Below are 17,427 nucleotides of genomic sequence, written 5' to 3'. Positions count from 1 at the left end.
AGTGAACAGGGAGGGGGGGAGGGGGTGGGGTGGGGAGGCGTGGGGACCGAACGTAACAGGGAGCACGTACGTGACGCACGGCGCGATTCGCGCGCGGGGAAGCGAGTGCTGATTGGTTAACGGGGGGGGGTGGTGGTGGTGGTGGTGCAGAGCCGAGCTGGGATTGGTGGAGAGGGGAGGAAGGGGTGGGGCTTGGCGCCGGCGGGAGCGCGACGGTGAGGAGAGGTGCTTAAAGGGGGTTCAATGGGGGCAAAGGTGGGCTATGAGGGGTCTCTGTGGGAGCTTAATTAGGGTCTCTGGGGGATAAATGGGGTTTGGGGGAGTAAATGGGGTCTATGGGGGTGTTAAATGGTGTCTATGGGGGATCTATGTGGGTTAGAAGGGGTTTGGGGAGCCTATAGAGGGTTAAAGGGGGTTTGGGGGGTCTGGAGGGGGTTAAACGGGGTCTATAGGGTGTAAAGGGGGTCTGGGAGGTTAAATGCGGTCTATTAGGGGTTACAGGTTTTGGTTACCCCCATAGACCCTCTTTACCCCCCCCCCTCCCGACTCTTTATGGAAAGTTAAAGGGGGTCTGGGGGGACCTATAGGGGGTTAAATGGGGTCTATGGGGGGTTAAAGGGGGTCTGGGGGGACCTACAGGGGTTTAAATCGGTCTATGGAGGTTAAATGGGGTCTATGGGGGGGCTAAAGGGGGTATATGGGGGGTTAAATGGGGTTTGGGCAGGTCTGTAGGGGGTTAAAGAGGGTCTGTGATGCTCTGTAATGGGAATAGACCCTCTGGGGGGTCTATAGGTCCCAGTAGACCCTTTCGGGTACCCTGGGCTGTCTCACTTCCCACTGGGGAGGACCACCTAGCACATAGGTGCTTGTCCCCCCCTATACCAGCACATAAGGGGCTCCTGATGGCTCTGGACCCTGCTGAGCTGCTGCCAGGTACCCTGCGTGCTATTAATACCCATTAATAGCCATTAATAAGCGTTAATGAGGGCATTAATTACTTAACGCCCCCCAATAGAGGAGGAGCCCCACCTGCCGCTCTTCGGGCTCCCCACCCCCGCCGAGGGACTTGGCTTGGCCCCGCTGGTGCAGGGGCTGAGTGCGGTGCTGGGGCCGGACGGGCTCACTGCGGACCTGCGGGGGGAGCTGCAGCAGGTAACGGGGTGGGTGGTGTCAGGTTGGGGCAGTTTGGGGTATTTTGGGGGAGTTAAGGGGGTGTTCAGTGGGTTTTGGGGAGATTTTGGAGGGATTTAGGGTCATTTGGGAGTGATTTGGGGTGATTTAGGGATGTGAGGGGAGGGTTGGGTTTTGGGGGGGGTTAGAGTGATTTAGGGGTGATTTAGGGAGAGTTTTGGTCAGGTTGGTTCATTTAGGGTCATTTTGGCGTCATTTAGGTTATTTGGGGAGTTTTGGGGTGATTAAGGGGGGTTGAGAGGTTTTGGGGTGATTTAGGGGTATTTTGCACTATTGGTCTATTTTGGACCATTTTTGTCTAATTTAGAGCTATTTGGGGCCATTTTCGTCTATTTTGGTCCAATTTTGGGCTATTTCAGGCCATTTTGCGCCAACTTTGGACTATTTTGGGGTGTTTTTTTGGGTATTTGGGGGCTGTTTTGGGGTGTTTCAGGTGCCCGAGCTCCCCCTGCAGGCGAAGGCGACGCTGGCGCTGCACAGGAGGACGTGGCTGCACTGGGACGGGCTCTGGAGGGCGCTGCAGGAACTGCTGTGGGACCCGCGTGGGATCGAGCCCCCCGTGAGCCATGGGGTGATCCACACATGTGGGGCAATGAGGGGTATGGGGAGACCCACATACATATGGGAGGTGCCTAAAGGGGGCTTTGGGGTGAATTGGTGTGTATTAGGGGGCTTTGGGATGATTTGGGGGTAATTTGGGTGATTTGCAGACCCGCTGGGAACTGGAGCTGCGTTGTGGGGTGCAGGGCATCGCCCAGGCACTGCCCCCAATGGAGGTGAGCGCCCCAAATGACCCAAAACTGTCCCAAACCACCCCAAAATCCCGTTTACCCCCCTCCGTTGCACCCCATAGCCCCCATTCTGTCCGTAGGCACCCCCTGCACCGCTGCTTTCCCTGCTGGAGCTCCGCCTGGCTGCCAAGGTCTTGGACCTCTCCATTTACCACGCGGGGGAGGCTGCCCCGGAGCTGCCATTGTCGGAGGCAGCGCCGACATTGGCTGAGGAGCGGGATGCCCCCCCTGCGGTGTTGCGTCTTGGTGTGGCCCTGAGGGAGGAGGCACAGCGGCTGCAGCGCGCCCGGTGGCGACGCCAGCACCTGCAGGGGGCGCTGCAGACCCAGCGCAGGCGCTACCAAGAGGTGGAACAGGAGGGGAGGGAATACGGGGGTTCTGTGGGGTCTATAATGGGGTTTAAATGAGATCTATGGGGGTTAAGTGGAGTTTGTGGTGTTTATGAGAAATTCGTTGGGGTCTGTGGGGGTGAAAGAGGGCTTGGAGGGGTCTATGTGGGTTAAATGGGGTCTATGGGGGGTTAAGTGGGGTTTGGGGAGATTATGAGAAGTTCAGTGGGGGGGTTAAAGGGGTTTGGAGGGGTCTTGGGGGCTTAAATGAGGTTTGGGGGGTCTACGGGGGAGTTAAATGGGGCCTATTGGGGCTTAATAGGCTCTATGGGGGTTTAAATGGGGTTTGGGGTCTATGGGGTGGTTAATTGCCATCAGTGGGGGCTTAAATGGGGTCTATGAGCAGTTAAATGGGGTTTGGGGGGTCTACTAGGGATTAAAGGGAGTTTGGAGGGGGTCTATGGGGGGCTAAATGGGTTTATGGTGGTTTAAATGGGGTCTATAGGATTCAATGGGCTCTGTGAGGGTTTAAATGGGGTTTGGGGGGTCTATGGGGGCTCAGTGGGCTCTATGGGAGGGTCAGTGGTGCTCTATGGTGCAGGTGCTGGGCCAGTGCTGGGCCTTGCTGGGGGCCTTGGCCGGTGCCCACTGTGCTGGAGCCCTGCAGGAGCTGGACCAGCAGCACGGGCTCTACCTGGAGGGCAAAGGGGTGGCGCTACTGCTCAAGATACGGTATATGGGGCTCTAAGAGTATCTGTGGGGACTATGGGGGTTACAGGCAGTGGGTTACTGTGTGTGCTGCAGGGGGCAGGATCAGCGAAGGACATGGCCCCTCTGCTCTATGGGTGGATATGGGGCTCTAAGGGGGGATTTATAATGGGGGTTGGGGGCTTCTAAAGGGCTTAAGGTGGGATTTGGAGGTGTCCCCTCTGTTACCCCATTGCTCCCTCTGCAGGCTGGAGGAGTTGGGGCTGCTCCTTGCTTCCTACCCTCCACTCACCGTAGCTGCCCATCAATGCATCAAGTGAGTGCCATACGCCCCCTTCCCCTTTATTAATGACCCTGCCCCCTTTATGACACCATCACGACATTACTGCAGGCACAGCATCTCATTGGCCATGGAGGACGCAGAGAGGCAGGGCCAGGAGCTGCAAGCAGCACTCTCAGCCTATCAGGGGCTGGGGGCAGGGCTGGAGGACCTGGCCTCAGCCTATGGGCAGCTACAGGAGGCAGTGGAGCAGAAGAGGTGGGCCCTGCAGCAGCTCCACCCACTCGGCCTGTGACAGCAGTCACAGTCATGTGACAGCAGCCAATAAATGTGCCCAAAGGGCAGTCAATTTATGAATGACGCCACATCTCTTTTCTCTCCCTATAAGGGGAGAATGGGTGGTGGGGAGGAGGGCAGCGACTGGCTGGCAGCGCTGGGGGTCGGGGCCAAGGTGGGCGGGTCCTTGGGATGTAGTGCCAAAAATGGCTGATACCGACTCAGAAATGGGAAAAAATAGGTTAGCAATGGGCAAAGCCGGCTAGAAATGGCAAAAAATGGTTTTAAGACGGGCTAGAAAATGGCAAAACTGGGTTAGAAATGTTAAAATATTTCTAAAACAGGGATAGAAATGGCCAAAAATGGCTTAGAATGGGTTAGAAGTGGGAAAAACTGGGTTAGAAATTGCCTAAAATGGCTTAAAACGGGTTAAAGTGGGAAAAACCAGGTCAGAACTAGCCAAAAGCTTATTAACAAGGCAGACCTGAGTCCTAGACTATGTCGGGGGAGATGGAGTGGGGGAAAAACTTGTAGACCTGAGCCCTTCTTGATTTCATGCCTAAAAGTCCATTTGAATGGAACCTCTCCGGTGGTGGCTCCAGGCTGCCCAGAAGCACAGTGAGTAGAGCACGAATGTCTGGCCTCTGCTCCCACAGCCAAAGAACCACGAGGGAAATCTGGTGCTGGGAATGTTCAGCACACAGTCAGCTTTGCAACGGTGCCACCATCATTGCTGTCGTTCCTCGATTTCATAACTAAAAGTCCATTTGAATGGAACCTCTACGGTGGTCGCTTGAGGCCGACCAGGAGCTCAGTGAGTAGAGCAGGAACGTCTGGCCTCTGCTCCCAGAGCCGAATAGCCAGGAGGGAAATCTGTTGCTGGGAATGCTCAGCACACAGTCAGCTTTGCAATGGTGCCACCATCATTGCTGTCTGTTAAAAATACTCTCAAGCCAGATTTGAGTATGTAAAAAAATTTAATGAGCAAGCAGCAAGCAGACAAAACAGCGCTGGGCGCAAGGGACCTTAGTCCGCTCGTTTTGCGCACCAAAATAAAAAAATTCTTCACCCTTATAATCACACTGCTGCATATTCATGAGGTTACACAACACGTCTCTACATATTCATGACCCATCCCCGCTTCGTATGTTAATGAGCTGAGTCCTTTGCGCAGGCACAGTGCCATCTGGTGGTCGTGAGCGAGGGTCTTAAGATGAAGTAAATGAGTCTTCCTCGGGTCTGAACTTTTCACCTTCAGTTTTGCACATGCTCCCTGGTAGTTTGGTCTCTTTCCAAACTATAAAGCTGGTCGCTGCTGGTTTGGACGGTCCAGACAGTAGGAGTTGAGTTATGGCTCCTTTCACGTATCAATGGCCTTGGTCCTCTCATCCTGCTCTGGCGAGCACTGTAAATGTTGAGCTCAGGCAGTAACATACACAAGCAAACGGTTTAGCTTTGATCCCCCCAGTACGGCTACCACCCCTTTGAGGATGCTTTGATGTGCAAACAAGAACTGGTTCAGTGAGATTCACCATATACTCACTTTGATGAGCAAACACCCCCCATCACACTGCCGCTCCTCGATTTCATACATAAAAGTCCATTTGAATGGAACCTCTCAGGTGGTGGCTCCAGGCTGCCCAGCAGCACAGTGAGTAGAGAGCGAACATCTGGCCTCTGCTCCCAGAGCCGAAGAGCCAGGAGGGGAATCTGGTGCTGGGAATGTTCAACACACAGTCAGCTTTGCAACAGTGCCACCATCATTGCTGTCGCTCCTCGATTTCATACCTAAAAGTCCATTTGAATGGATCATCTCCGGTGGTGGCCCCAGGCTGCCCAGCAGCACAGTGAGTAGAGCATGAACGTCTGGCCTCTGCTCCCAGAGCCGAAGAGCCAGGAGGGAAATCTGGTGCGGGGAATGTTCCGCACACAGTCAGCTTTGCAATGGTGCCACCATCATTGCTGTCGCTCCTCGATTTCATACCTAAAAGTCCGTTTGAATGGAAACTCTCCAGTGTGCGCTCGAGGCTGCCCAGCAGCACAGTGAGTAGAGCACGAACGTCTGGCCTCTGCTCTCCGAGCCGTAGAATCACGAGGAAATTTTGGTGCTGGAAATGTTCAGCACACAGTCATCTTTGCAACGGTGCCACCATCATTGATGTCGCTTCTCAATTTCATACCTAAATGTCTATTTGAATGGAATCTCTCCGGTTGTGGCTCCAGGCTGCCCAGCATCACCGCGAGTATAGGAGGAGCATTTGGCCTCTGCTCCCACAGTTGAAGAGGCCAGGAGGGAAATCTGATGTTTGATATCTTCAAACACAGTGAGCTTTGCAACGGTGCAATCTGCATTGCTGACGCTAACCCTACCTTAAACCCTAACCTTAACCCTAAGATTAAGCCTAACCCATCCTAACCCTAACCCCTAAATTTAACTCCTAATGCTAACCCTAATGTATAACCCTTACCATAAATTTTAACCCTAACCCTAATGTCTGCCACCCTAACCCTCATGGCTGCCACCCTAAATCTAAGCCTAACTCTAATTCCTAACACTAAACCTAATCCCTAACCTTAACCATGACCCTAACACTAACCATGACCCTAACTCTAAGGGTAACTGATCCTAAACCTTACCCTAACCCCTAACAGTAACCCTAATTCTAACAATGAAACTAACCCCTAAAACTAACACTACCCTGTAGTGGTTTTAACCCAACCAGACAGCTTGTTACCCACTCCCCCCCCTTTCTTGCCCTCCCCTTATTCCTGGAGGGACAGAGAGGAGAATCAGAAAGAATGCAACTCCCACGGGAGATAAGAACAGTTTAGTAACTAAGGTATAACACAAATCACTACTGCTACCACCAATAATAGTAATGATAAAGGAAATAACAAGGGAAGAGAATACAACACCCCATCACCAGGCGACCGATAACTCGCCCCCCCCAGCCCGACCAAGCACCAACCGATACCTCCTCCAACCCTGCAGTCCACCTGCCCTTCCGGGTAACTCCCCCAGTTCCCTCCTGGGCATGACGTGCTGTGGTATGGAATACCTCTTTGGTCAGTTTGGGTCAGGTGTCCTGTCTCTGCTTCCTCCCGGCTTCCCTCCTCCCTGGCAGAGCATGAGGCTCACAAAGTCCTTGGCCAAACCAAAACATCATTGTTTTCAGCTCTGTTCCCAGCTGAAAGCCAAAACACAGCACTGCACCAGCTACCAAGACAGAGAAAAATGAATGCTACTGCTAAACCCAGGACATGCCCTTAACCCCTAACACTAACCCCTAGCCAGAACTCTTTCCCTAACATTTAATCCTAACCCCAAACCCTAATTGCTGCCACCCTAACACTAAAACTTACTGTAACCCACCCTAACCGCTAACACCTAATCTTAATCCTAACTCCTAAACCTAAATCTACACCATCCTAAACCTTATCCTAACACTAACCGTAACCCTAACTCTTACCTAACCCTAAACCCTTAACTCTAACCCCTAACTATAACCTCTAACAGTAACCCTAATCCTAAACCTAACCCATCCTAACCCTAAACACTAAGCCTAATCCCCTAACTCTAATCCAAAACCCTAACTCTAAACCTTACCGTAACCCATAACCCCAACCCCTTCTAACCCCAACCATCCACAGCCGAAGAACCAGGCTAGAAAACTGGTGCTAATCTAACTCAGGTTAGGCTACCACAGGCTAGGATCGGTTTATCTAATCTAACCCAGGCAGAGCTAGGTTAATCTAACCCGACTAGCCTAGGCTAATCTAACCCAGGATAGGCTAGGCTCATCTAACCCATGCTAGGCTAGGCTGACCTAACCCAAGCTAGAGTAATCTAATTTAAAGCACACTATGCTAGGCTAGGCTAACCTAACCTAATCCAACCCAGGCAGAGCCTGGCTAGCCTAATCTAATTTAAGGTAGGCTAAACCAGGCTAGGCTAATGTAATCTAACCCAGGCAGAGCTAGGCTAGACTAATGTAATCTATGCTAGGCTAATATAACCTAGCATAGGCTAGGTCAATATAACCCAGGGTAGGGTTAGGATAATCTAATCTAATATAACCTAGGGAGCTGTAGCCTAAGCTAGGCTACCTAAGGCTACCTGATCTAACCCAGGCTAGGCTAATATAACCCAGGCTCCACTAGGCTAGGTTAATTTAGACTAACTCAGAACTAAAATAATCTAACCCAGACTAGGCTCGGAAGGCTAATCTAGTCTAACCCTGGCAGAGCTAGGCTCATCTAACCCAGGCTAGGGTAATCTAACCCAGTCTTGGAAAGGATAATCTAACCCTAATTAGGGTTAGTGTTAGAGGTTATAGTTAGGGGTTAGCGTTAAGGGTTTAGGGTTAGGTAAGAGTTACGATTACGGTTAGTGTTAGGATAAGGTTTAGGATGGTGTAGATTTAGGTTTAGGTGTTAGGATTAAGGTTAGGTGTTAGCAGTTAGGGTGGGTTACAGTAAGGTTTAGTGTTAGGGTGGCAGCAATTAGGGTTTGGGGTTAGGCCAGACGTTCGTGCTCTACTCACTGTCCTGCTGGGCAGCCTAGATACACCACCGGAGTATGGTCGTCCTACTGTGCGCGCGCGGACACAGTGAGCTACTGCGCATGCACGGGTCGAGATGCGCGGTAGCTGTGTCCCTGCCTCAATTCTGTGCCCCACCCTCCCTCCCCAGGCCGGCGGGGACCCTGTCCCACCTGGGCCGGGCGCTGCGGGACCCGGTGACCGATCAGCTCTATCCTGAGCCCCTGCGGAGCCTGGAGGTGCCGGCGCAGGCCCTGCCCGTCAGCACCATCGATGTCCTGGGCAGGGGGCAGCAGGCGCTGGAGGAGGTGGATGCGGAGCTGGGTGAGGGCATGGACAGCAATGGGGACATGGGGGCAACGGGGACATGGGGGGCAATGGGGAAATGGGGGTCAATGGGGACATGGGGGGCAATGGGGGCATGGGGGCCAATGGGGGCATGGGGCTCAATGGGGCCGCTGCTGTGGCCAGGCCTGGCCTTCGACCCTTAGGACGTGCAGTTCTACACCCAGCTCTTCCTCGCTGCCGGTTGCAACCCCACCACTGTGGAGTGGTTTGACCTGGCGCAGTCCAACAGGTGCCCCCTAACCCTGCCCCATGGATCCCAAACCTGGCCCTGGGGACCCCAAACCTTGCAGGTCCCCCCGACCATGCCCCATTGCCCCCGCAGCGAGCACAGCTGGCACTGGTTCTTCAAGGGGCGGCTGGTGGTGGACGGGCATGTGGAGCTGCAGTCGCTCATGCAGCGCATCGCGAGCACGCAGCGCTCCAGCAACGGCAACAAGGTCATCCAGTTCTGCAACAACAGCAGGTGGGGCTCCGGGGGGCAGCTATGGGGCTCTATATGTCTCTATGGGGTGTCTGTGGGGTGTCTACGGGTCTATGTGGTCTCTATGGGGTGTCTACGGGTCTCTGTGTGTCTCTATGGGGTCCCTATGGGTCTCTATGTGGTCCCTGTGGGGTCTCTATGGGTTTCTATGGGTCTCTATCGGGTCTCTCTGGGGTCCCTATGGGTACGTATGGGTCCCTATGGGTCTCTGTGGGTTACCCCTCTCTGCCCCCCAGCGCCATCCGTGGGGCCGCGGTCTCCTCGCTGTGGCCGCAGGACCCGGCCGGACGCAGCCCCTACGAGCGGAGAACTTCGATCCGTCACGTGATCTTCACCGCCGAGACCCACAACTTCCCCAGGGGTCAGCGGGGGGGGCGTGGCCTCGGCTGTATGAATGGGTGGGGGGGGCCTTTCCGTGGCCCCGCCCCTCACGCTTGGCCCCGCCCCGCCCCGCAGCTGTGGCCCCTTTCCGTGGCGCCACCACCGGGACCGGCGGCCGCATCCGGGACGTGCAGAGCACCAGGCGCGGGGTCCATGTGATCGCTGGCACCGCCGGGTACAGCTTCGGGAACCTTCTGCTGCCCGGTGAGCAGCAGGGACACCAGTATAGATATAGGGATACACCAGTACGGATATAGGGATATACCAGTATGGATATAGAATACACCAGTATGGATATAGGGATACCAGTATGGACATAGGGTACACCACTATGGACATAGGGATACATCAGTATGGATATAGGGATACACCAATATGGACATAGGGATACACCAGTATGGATATAGGGATACATCAGTACGGATATAGGGATATACCAGTATGGATATAGGATACACCACTATGGATATAGGGATACACCAGCATGGATACAGGGATACATCAGTATGGATACAGGGATACACCAATATGGATACAGGGATACATCTGTACGGATATAGGGATATACCAGTATGGATATAGGATACACTAGTATGGATATAGGGATACACCAGTATGGATATAGGGATACCAGTATGGACATAGGATACACCAGTATGGACATAGGGATACACCACTATGGATATAGGGATACACCAGTATGGTTATGGGATACACCAGTATGGATATAGGGTATACCAGTACAGATATAGGATTATACCAGTATGGATATAGGAATACACCAGTATGGATATAGGGATACACCAGTATGGATATGGGATACACCAGTATGGATATAGGGATACACCAGTGTGGATATAGGGTACACCAGTATGGATATAGGGATATACCAGTACGGATATAGGGATACACCAGTACGGACATAGGGATATACCAGTACGGACATAGGGATACACCAGTACGGATACAGGGATATACCAGTACGGATATAGGGATACACCAGTATGGATAAAGGGATACACCGGTGCAGATATAGGGATACACCGGTAGGGACATAGGGATACATCGTTATGGATGTAGGGATACACCAGTATGGATATAGGGATACATCGGTATCGATAGAGGTATATACCAGTACGGATATAGGGTACACCAGTACGGATATAGGGATACACCGGTATGGATATAGGGTACACCAATATGGATATAGGGATACAGCAGTACGAATATAGGGATACCAGTATGGATATAGGATACACCGGTATGGATATAGGAATACCAGTATGGATATAGGAATACACCAGTATGGATATAGGGTACAAAAGTATTGATATAGGGATACGCCAGTATGGATATAGGGATACATCAGTATGGATATAGAGATAAACCAGTATGGATATAGGGTACACCAGCATGGATATAGGATACACCAATATGGATATAGGGATACCAGTATGGACATAGGGTACACCAGTATGGATATACGGTACACCAGTATGGATATAGGGATACACCAGTATGGATATAGAGATATACCAGTACGGACATAGGGACACACCAGTATGAATATAAGGATACACTGGTATGGATATAGGGATACGCCAGTAAGGACATAGGGATACATCGGTATCGATAGAGGTATATACCAGTACGGATATAGGGTACACCAGTACGGATATAGGGATACACCGGTATGGATAGAGATATATACCAGTACGGATAGAGTGTACACCAGTACGGATATAGGGATACACCGGTATGGATATAGGGATACACCAGTATCAATATACGGATACACCAGTACGGATATAGGGATATACCAATATGGATATAGGGTACACAAGTATGAATATAGGATACACCAGTATGGATATAGGGATACCAGGACGGACATAGGGTACACCAGTATGGATATAAGGTACACCAGTATGGGTATAGGGATACACCAGAATGGACATAGGGATACACCAGTATGGGTATATGGTACAGCAGTATGGATATAGGGATACACCAGTATGGATAAAGGGATACACCAGTACGGATATAGGGATACACCAGTATGGATATAGGATACACCAGTATGGATATAGGGATACACCAGTATGGACATAGGGATACACCAGTATGGATATACGGGTACACCAGTATGGATATAGGGATACACCGGTATGGATATAGGGATACACCGGTACGGATATACGGATACCAGTATGGATATAGGGTACACCAGTATGGGTATAGGATACACCGGTATGGATATAGGGATACCAGTATGGACAAAGGGTACACCGGTATGGATACAGGGATACATCGGTACGGATACAAGGATATATCAGAATGGATATAGGGATACACCAGTATGGATATAGGGATATATCAGTATGGATATAGGGTACACTAGTATGGATATAGGATACACCAGTATGGATATAGGGATACCGGTATGGACATAGGGTACACCAGTGTGGATATAGGGATACACCAGTATGGGTATAGGGATACACCAGTATGGGTATAGGGATACACCAGTATGGGTATAGTGTACACCAGTATGGATATAGGGATACACCAGTATAGATACAGGGATACACCAGAACGGACATAGGCATACACCAGTATGGTTATGGGATACACCAGTATGGATATAGGGATATACCAATATTGATATAGGGATCCACCAGTACGAACATAGGGATACACCAGAACGGACATGGGAATACACCAGTATGGATATAGGGATACACCAGTACGGATATAGGGATACACCAGTATAGATATAGGGATACACCAGTATAGATATAGGGTACACCAGTATGGATATAAGGATACAGCAGAACGGACATAGGGATACACCGGTATGGATATAGGGATACACCAGTACGGACCTAGGCATACACCAGTATGAATATAGGGATACACCTGTACGGATATAGGGATACACCGGTATGGATATAGGGATACACCGGTATGGGTATGGGGATACATCAGTATCGATATAGGGATACACCAGTACGGACATAGGGATACACCGGTATGGATATAGGGATACAGGGATACATCGGTATGGATAGAGGTATATACCAGTACGGATAGAGGGTACACCAGTACGGATATAGGGATACACCGGTACGGATATAGGGTACACCAGTATTGATAGAGAATACACCAGTATGGATATAGGGATACAGCAGAACGGACATAGGGATACACCGGTATGGATATAGGGATACCAGTATGGATATAGGGTACACAAGTATGAATATAGGATACACCAGTATGGATATAGGGTAGACCAGTATGGGTATAGGGATACACCAAAACGGACATAGGGATACACCAGTATGGATATATGGTACAGCAGTATGGATATAGGGATATACCAGTATGGATATAGGGATACACCGGTATGAATATAGGGATACACCGGTACGGATATAGGGATACACCGGTACGGACATGGGGATACACCGGTACGGACATGGGGATACACCGGTACGGACATGGGGGTACACCGGTACGGACATGGGGGTACACCGGTACGGACATGGGGGTACACCGGTACGGACATGGGGGTACACCGGTACGGACATGGGGGTACACCGGTACGGATATACGGGTACACCGGTACGGATATACGGGTACACCGGTACGGACATAGGGGTACATCAGTATGGATATAGGGGTATACCAGTACGGATATAGGGATACATCAGTATAGATGGAGGGATACACCAGTATGGACATAGGGATACATCAGTGTGGATATACGGATACATCAGTATGGATATAGGGATATACCAGTACGGATATAGGGATACATCAGTATAGATGTAGGGATACACCAGTATGGACATAGGGATACATCAGTGTGGATATAGGGATACACCAGTACGGATATAGGGGTATACCAGTACGGATATAGGGATACATCAGTATAGATGTAGGGATACACCAGTATGGACATAGGGATACATCAGTGTGGATATAGGGATACATCAGTATGGATATAGGGTACACCAGTATGGATATAAGGGTATACCAGTACGGATATAGGGATACATCAGTATAGATGTAGGGATACACCAGTATGGACATAGGGATACATCAGTATGGATATAGGGTACACCAGTACGGACATACGTATACATCAGTATGGATATAGGGATACACCAGTACTGATATAGGGATACATCAGTATGGACATAGGGATACAACAGTATGGATATAGGCATACATCAGTACGGATATAGGGATACAGCAGTACGGATATAGGGATACAGCAGTACGGATATAGGGATACAGCAGTACGGATATAAGGGTACATCGGTATGGACATAGGGATACGCCAGTACGGACATAAGGATCCCAATACAGTCACAGGCACCCTGATAGAGGCACAAGCACCCTAGGCCCCCAAAACCACCCCTGGGTCCCGAAATCCAGCTACAGGCCCCCCAAACCCCCCCTCAGAACTCCAAAAGCAGCTTCAGAGACACCAGAAACCTGTCTGGGACCCCCTAGACCCCCCTGGAACCCTACAAGAGCCCCACCTTTGTACCCCCCCTTTGTACTCCTTCTGTGTACCCCCCCATTGCAGGCTATGAGCTGCCCTGGGAGGACTCGGCCCTGCCGTACCCCACGGCCTTCGCCCGGCTCCTGGAGGTGGCCAGCAGGGGCAGCGCTGGGGGCAGCGCTGGGGGCAGCGCTGGGGGCAGCGCTGGGGGCAGCGCTGGGGGCAGCGCTGGGGGCAGCGCTGGGGGCAGCGACCACGGGAACATATTCGGGGAGCCCATGCTGGCAGGTGAGTGGGGACCCCCCCACAGAGACCCCCCCGGTGCTGGCTGGTGAGTAGGGACCCCCCCCCACATAGAGACCCCCCCCCGTGCTGGCCAGTGAGTGGGGACCCCCGCCATAGAGACCCTCCCCCAGTGCTGGCTCCAGGCAACCTCACTGCTCAGAATCTCCACGGCAGATGCCAGGGATGGTGCAGCCGTTGACAAGTTCCCTTCATCATCTGCCAGAAACAAACAAAAAAGGGGGAACAGGCTGTGTTGGCCGTCATCTCCACCACCCCAGCCATCCCCAGCCCGGCCTGGTCCTTACCAACTCTCAGGCTCCTCCAAAGCTCCTCAATACTGGGCTCGCCTGCCACCAAAGCCCTTCCGCAGTCTCACCTGGGGCTCCTCCTCCCCTCCGTGCTCTAGGAGTGCAACAAAAGCCAAGGGCCATCGCTCCTGCGAAACTGACCCACCCCGCAAACCTTCTCCTTACCTGCCTGACTCACCTCAAGCACTCCTCCGCCTCCAAAGGTCGAGGGCAAGACCTGCAACACCAAACACCCAATACTAAACGCATTCAACACCTTCTTCTCAACTCTAACCTGCCACATGCATGCACAAACTTCTTACCTCCTCTAAGCCCTCCTCCGTTGGTACCTTCAACACTCACGAGGTACCTGCGGCACCTGAAACACAAAGGGAAACAGACAAAGGCTGAGAGATGGTTCGAAGGAACACCCTTCCCTCAGCAAATCCCAACTCCCTCACCCATCACTCTGCTATTCTTCCGCAGCCTTTGCACGGCTTCTTTTCTCTTCTTTCAGCACGTGCACCGCCTGCAAAACACAACGTTAAGACCTGGTTTTCATCTCACAAAAACTGTAAGACACTCCATCAGTTGCTGCTTCAGTCTGCTAAGCACAGCTCACCTAGTTCAAGACAGCTCCGGGCAAACGAGCTCGCTTTGCTCCTCCCTGCGCACCTCCAAATTCAAAACCCACAGTAAGTCATAAGCCCACCAGCACAATAAACTGAAACTTCCTTCTGACAACACAAATTTACCCACTTGGTACTCTAACTCAGCTCAACCCTCCTACACCAGCCTCTCACAGGGGGCTAACCATCTCGCCACCTGCCAGAATAACCTGGCTTTATTAACCGCAAAGCCAACCAAAAGCTTATTCTGCCTCTAAGTCACAGCCCAAGCTCACACCGACACTCAGGTTGACATGCATACACAGACTGACGTTCAGACAGTCGCAGCACAGCCCCTACGCCCTCTGCTGCAGGCACTAACTCTAGATATACTATCACACCCACTCCCAAGAAGACTCTCTGGCCCTGACTCGTTCATTACAAGCTTATTCTAAGAGCTCTTCTGTCCATTCACACAGCTCATCAAGAGTACACGGCTACACTGGCATTATAAAACTGCACCACATACCTTGCACAGTTCAACAATTCCAGGTGAGACAAAACCAGAGACAAGCAAACAACTCACTATTAATTTCTTAACATGGCAAACTATAGAGATAGGAAAGGATACTTCTCATGCTTCCTTATCTTACCAAGCCCAAGGACCCTGGGAAGACCATCAGCAAACCAGCTCCGAGAATCATCATGGCAGTGCGAGGTGGCAGGCTCCGCCTTAGCGGGCGTCCCCGTGCAGGCAACCTTCACCTGCCTGGCATGAGCTTCTGCCTCCCTCACACAGCACGAGGCTCAGGCTTTCACACTCACAAAAACTGAACACTCATTGCAACGCAGGGGGCCAGCCCACGTTGCAAGAAGCGCCCAACCAAATCTAAGGAGGTCTCCAAGGCTCAGGACTTTCCCAGGCACTTCGAAAGCAGAACTTTCTGGCTAGGAACCAAAGCTGGACACCGCATGAAGCAGCCAAAGCAAAACCCTCTGTGAGAGGACCATGACAACAAACAGCACTTCCCCCGCCCTTGTGTGTTTCACCACAGATCATTACCTATTCTCCCTGACACAGCACCCCAGACTTAAGCCCCACAAAAGGCACCTTTTCATCCTGGCATTTAACTCTGAGGCACTACCTACACTAAAATTGACCATTCCCCTCCCAGGCACCGCCAAGCGTGTTCTCAGACATTCTGGCTCAAATACTACATTGGAAAGCTACAGCTCAAACCCCTTCTTGCCATTCTGTCATCGTCCCCCACCCCCTCGCCTCCTAAAGGACCCCCTCTACTTAGCTTGCATAGTGCCATGCATCTCCATGGAGCCGCAGTGCTCAGAACTCTCACAGCAGATGCCAGTCATCTTGCGGCCATTGCCAAGTTGCTCTTCATCATCTGCCAGAGACAAACAAAGAAAGGGGAACAGGCTGTGTTGGTCATTACCTCCACCACGCCAGCCATCGATGCCCGCCTCTTCTGTATCTCTACTTACCCTTCTTAATACTATGTTCGCCTTGACCAAATCTATTGCAGAATAGGGTGCTGGGCTCCTGCTGCACTCCAGAACCTAGGATACAATAGAGAGAATTAACCATGGTACTTGCAAAAAGTGAGTGACCCTCACAACCAGTGTTGTTACCTCCCTGCCTCACGTCCAACACTCACCTGACTCCAGAGATAGAAGGTAGGACCTGCAGTGACCAACACGAGTAGTGAACCCTTTGACGTGTTATTCTCAACTGAGTCACCACTCAGGCAGACAATCCTTTTACCTTCTCACAGCCCTCCTCAGTCGGCAGCTTCACCTCTCCTGAGTTACCTGTGGCACCTAAAACCAAAATTGAAACAGGCAGACATTGAGAGAAAAATAGAAGCTGCAGCTCCCTGAAAGAAGCTGTTTCTTGGGTATCCCAAGCATGGCTCACCTTAGCTGAGTCATCTGAATGTTCTTTTTCAGCTGGAGAGAGGCTGACTTTGTGTCAGGGAGGCTCATCCAAGTAGTGTGAACTAGAAATTCTGTGTTAGAATCAGTATGAGATTTATGTGGATGTATGAGCCAACCAGTGTCAGATTGAGCCTAAGTGAGTGTGAGGCCAAGTCTGAGGCAGAGAGTGTCTGTGCAATTTAAATGGAGCATGAGTCTGAGCCAGAGCCAGTCTGGGTGAGAGGGGGCCTGTGTGGTCTCTGAGTCTTAAATGGGAGTCTGAGCCACAGAAAAAAAGCCAAAAATTAAAGCTGGGAAGCAGCCAATGATCCAGAGCCACATTAAGTAAGACTCAGCTGTGGATTGTCAGGGTTCTTTTATCCCAGCTGGGAGTTTGCCCCACCCCTGACCCACACCACTGAAGGAAGGGTTATGGGTGACACCCTCACTCCATAACACAGTCAAGCTGTAGCTGC

General features: G+C 51.4%; 1 protein-coding gene and 1 long non-coding RNA gene across 2 annotated transcripts; both read left to right on the top strand.

Annotated features, from left to right (window-relative positions):
- Positions 1 to 827: 827 nt before the first annotated feature.
- On the top strand, positions 828 to 3,627 carry LOC133206914 (HAUS augmin-like complex subunit 4). The gene is made up of 8 exons (XM_061343242.1): positions 828 to 933; positions 1,016 to 1,152; positions 1,646 to 1,750; positions 1,902 to 1,967; positions 2,063 to 2,329; positions 2,913 to 3,043; positions 3,267 to 3,335; positions 3,411 to 3,627. Exons 1-8 carry the CDS (start codon positions 903 to 905, stop codon positions 3,592 to 3,594), a joined length of 990 nt encoding a protein of 329 aa, XP_061199226.1. The 5' UTR covers positions 828 to 902; the 3' UTR covers positions 3,595 to 3,627.
- A 4,657-nt stretch (positions 3,628 to 8,284) lies between these two features.
- On the top strand, positions 8,285 to 8,909 carry LOC133206871 (uncharacterized). The gene is made up of 3 exons (XR_009723895.1): positions 8,285 to 8,440; positions 8,588 to 8,693; positions 8,787 to 8,909. It is a non-coding gene; the product is annotated as an uncharacterized LOC133206871 (long non-coding RNA).
- The last annotated feature ends 8,518 nt before the right edge of the window (positions 8,910 to 17,427 follow it).

This window comes from Neopsephotus bourkii, unplaced genomic scaffold (genome assembly GCF_033783945.1).
Source record: "Neopsephotus bourkii isolate Nb327-2 ecotype Australia unplaced genomic scaffold, CSIRO-AGI_Nbou_v1 NB_1821, whole genome shotgun sequence".
NCBI classification, from domain to species: domain Eukaryota; kingdom Metazoa; phylum Chordata; class Aves; order Psittaciformes; family Psittacidae; genus Neopsephotus; species Neopsephotus bourkii.
This window is presented reverse-complemented; position numbering and strand designations above follow the sequence as displayed.

Coding starts and splice junctions, on each gene's coding strand:
- LOC133206914 (XM_061343242.1), top strand. CDS start 903: ATGGCTCTGGACCCTGCTGAGCTGCTGCCAG. Junction 1,751..1,901: donor CGCGTGGGATCGAGCCCCCC/GTGAGCCATGGG, acceptor GGTGATTTGCAG/ACCCGCTGGGAACTGGAGCT. Junction 1,968..2,062: donor AGGCACTGCCCCCAATGGAG/GTGAGCGCCCCA, acceptor TTCTGTCCGTAG/GCACCCCCTGCACCGCTGCT.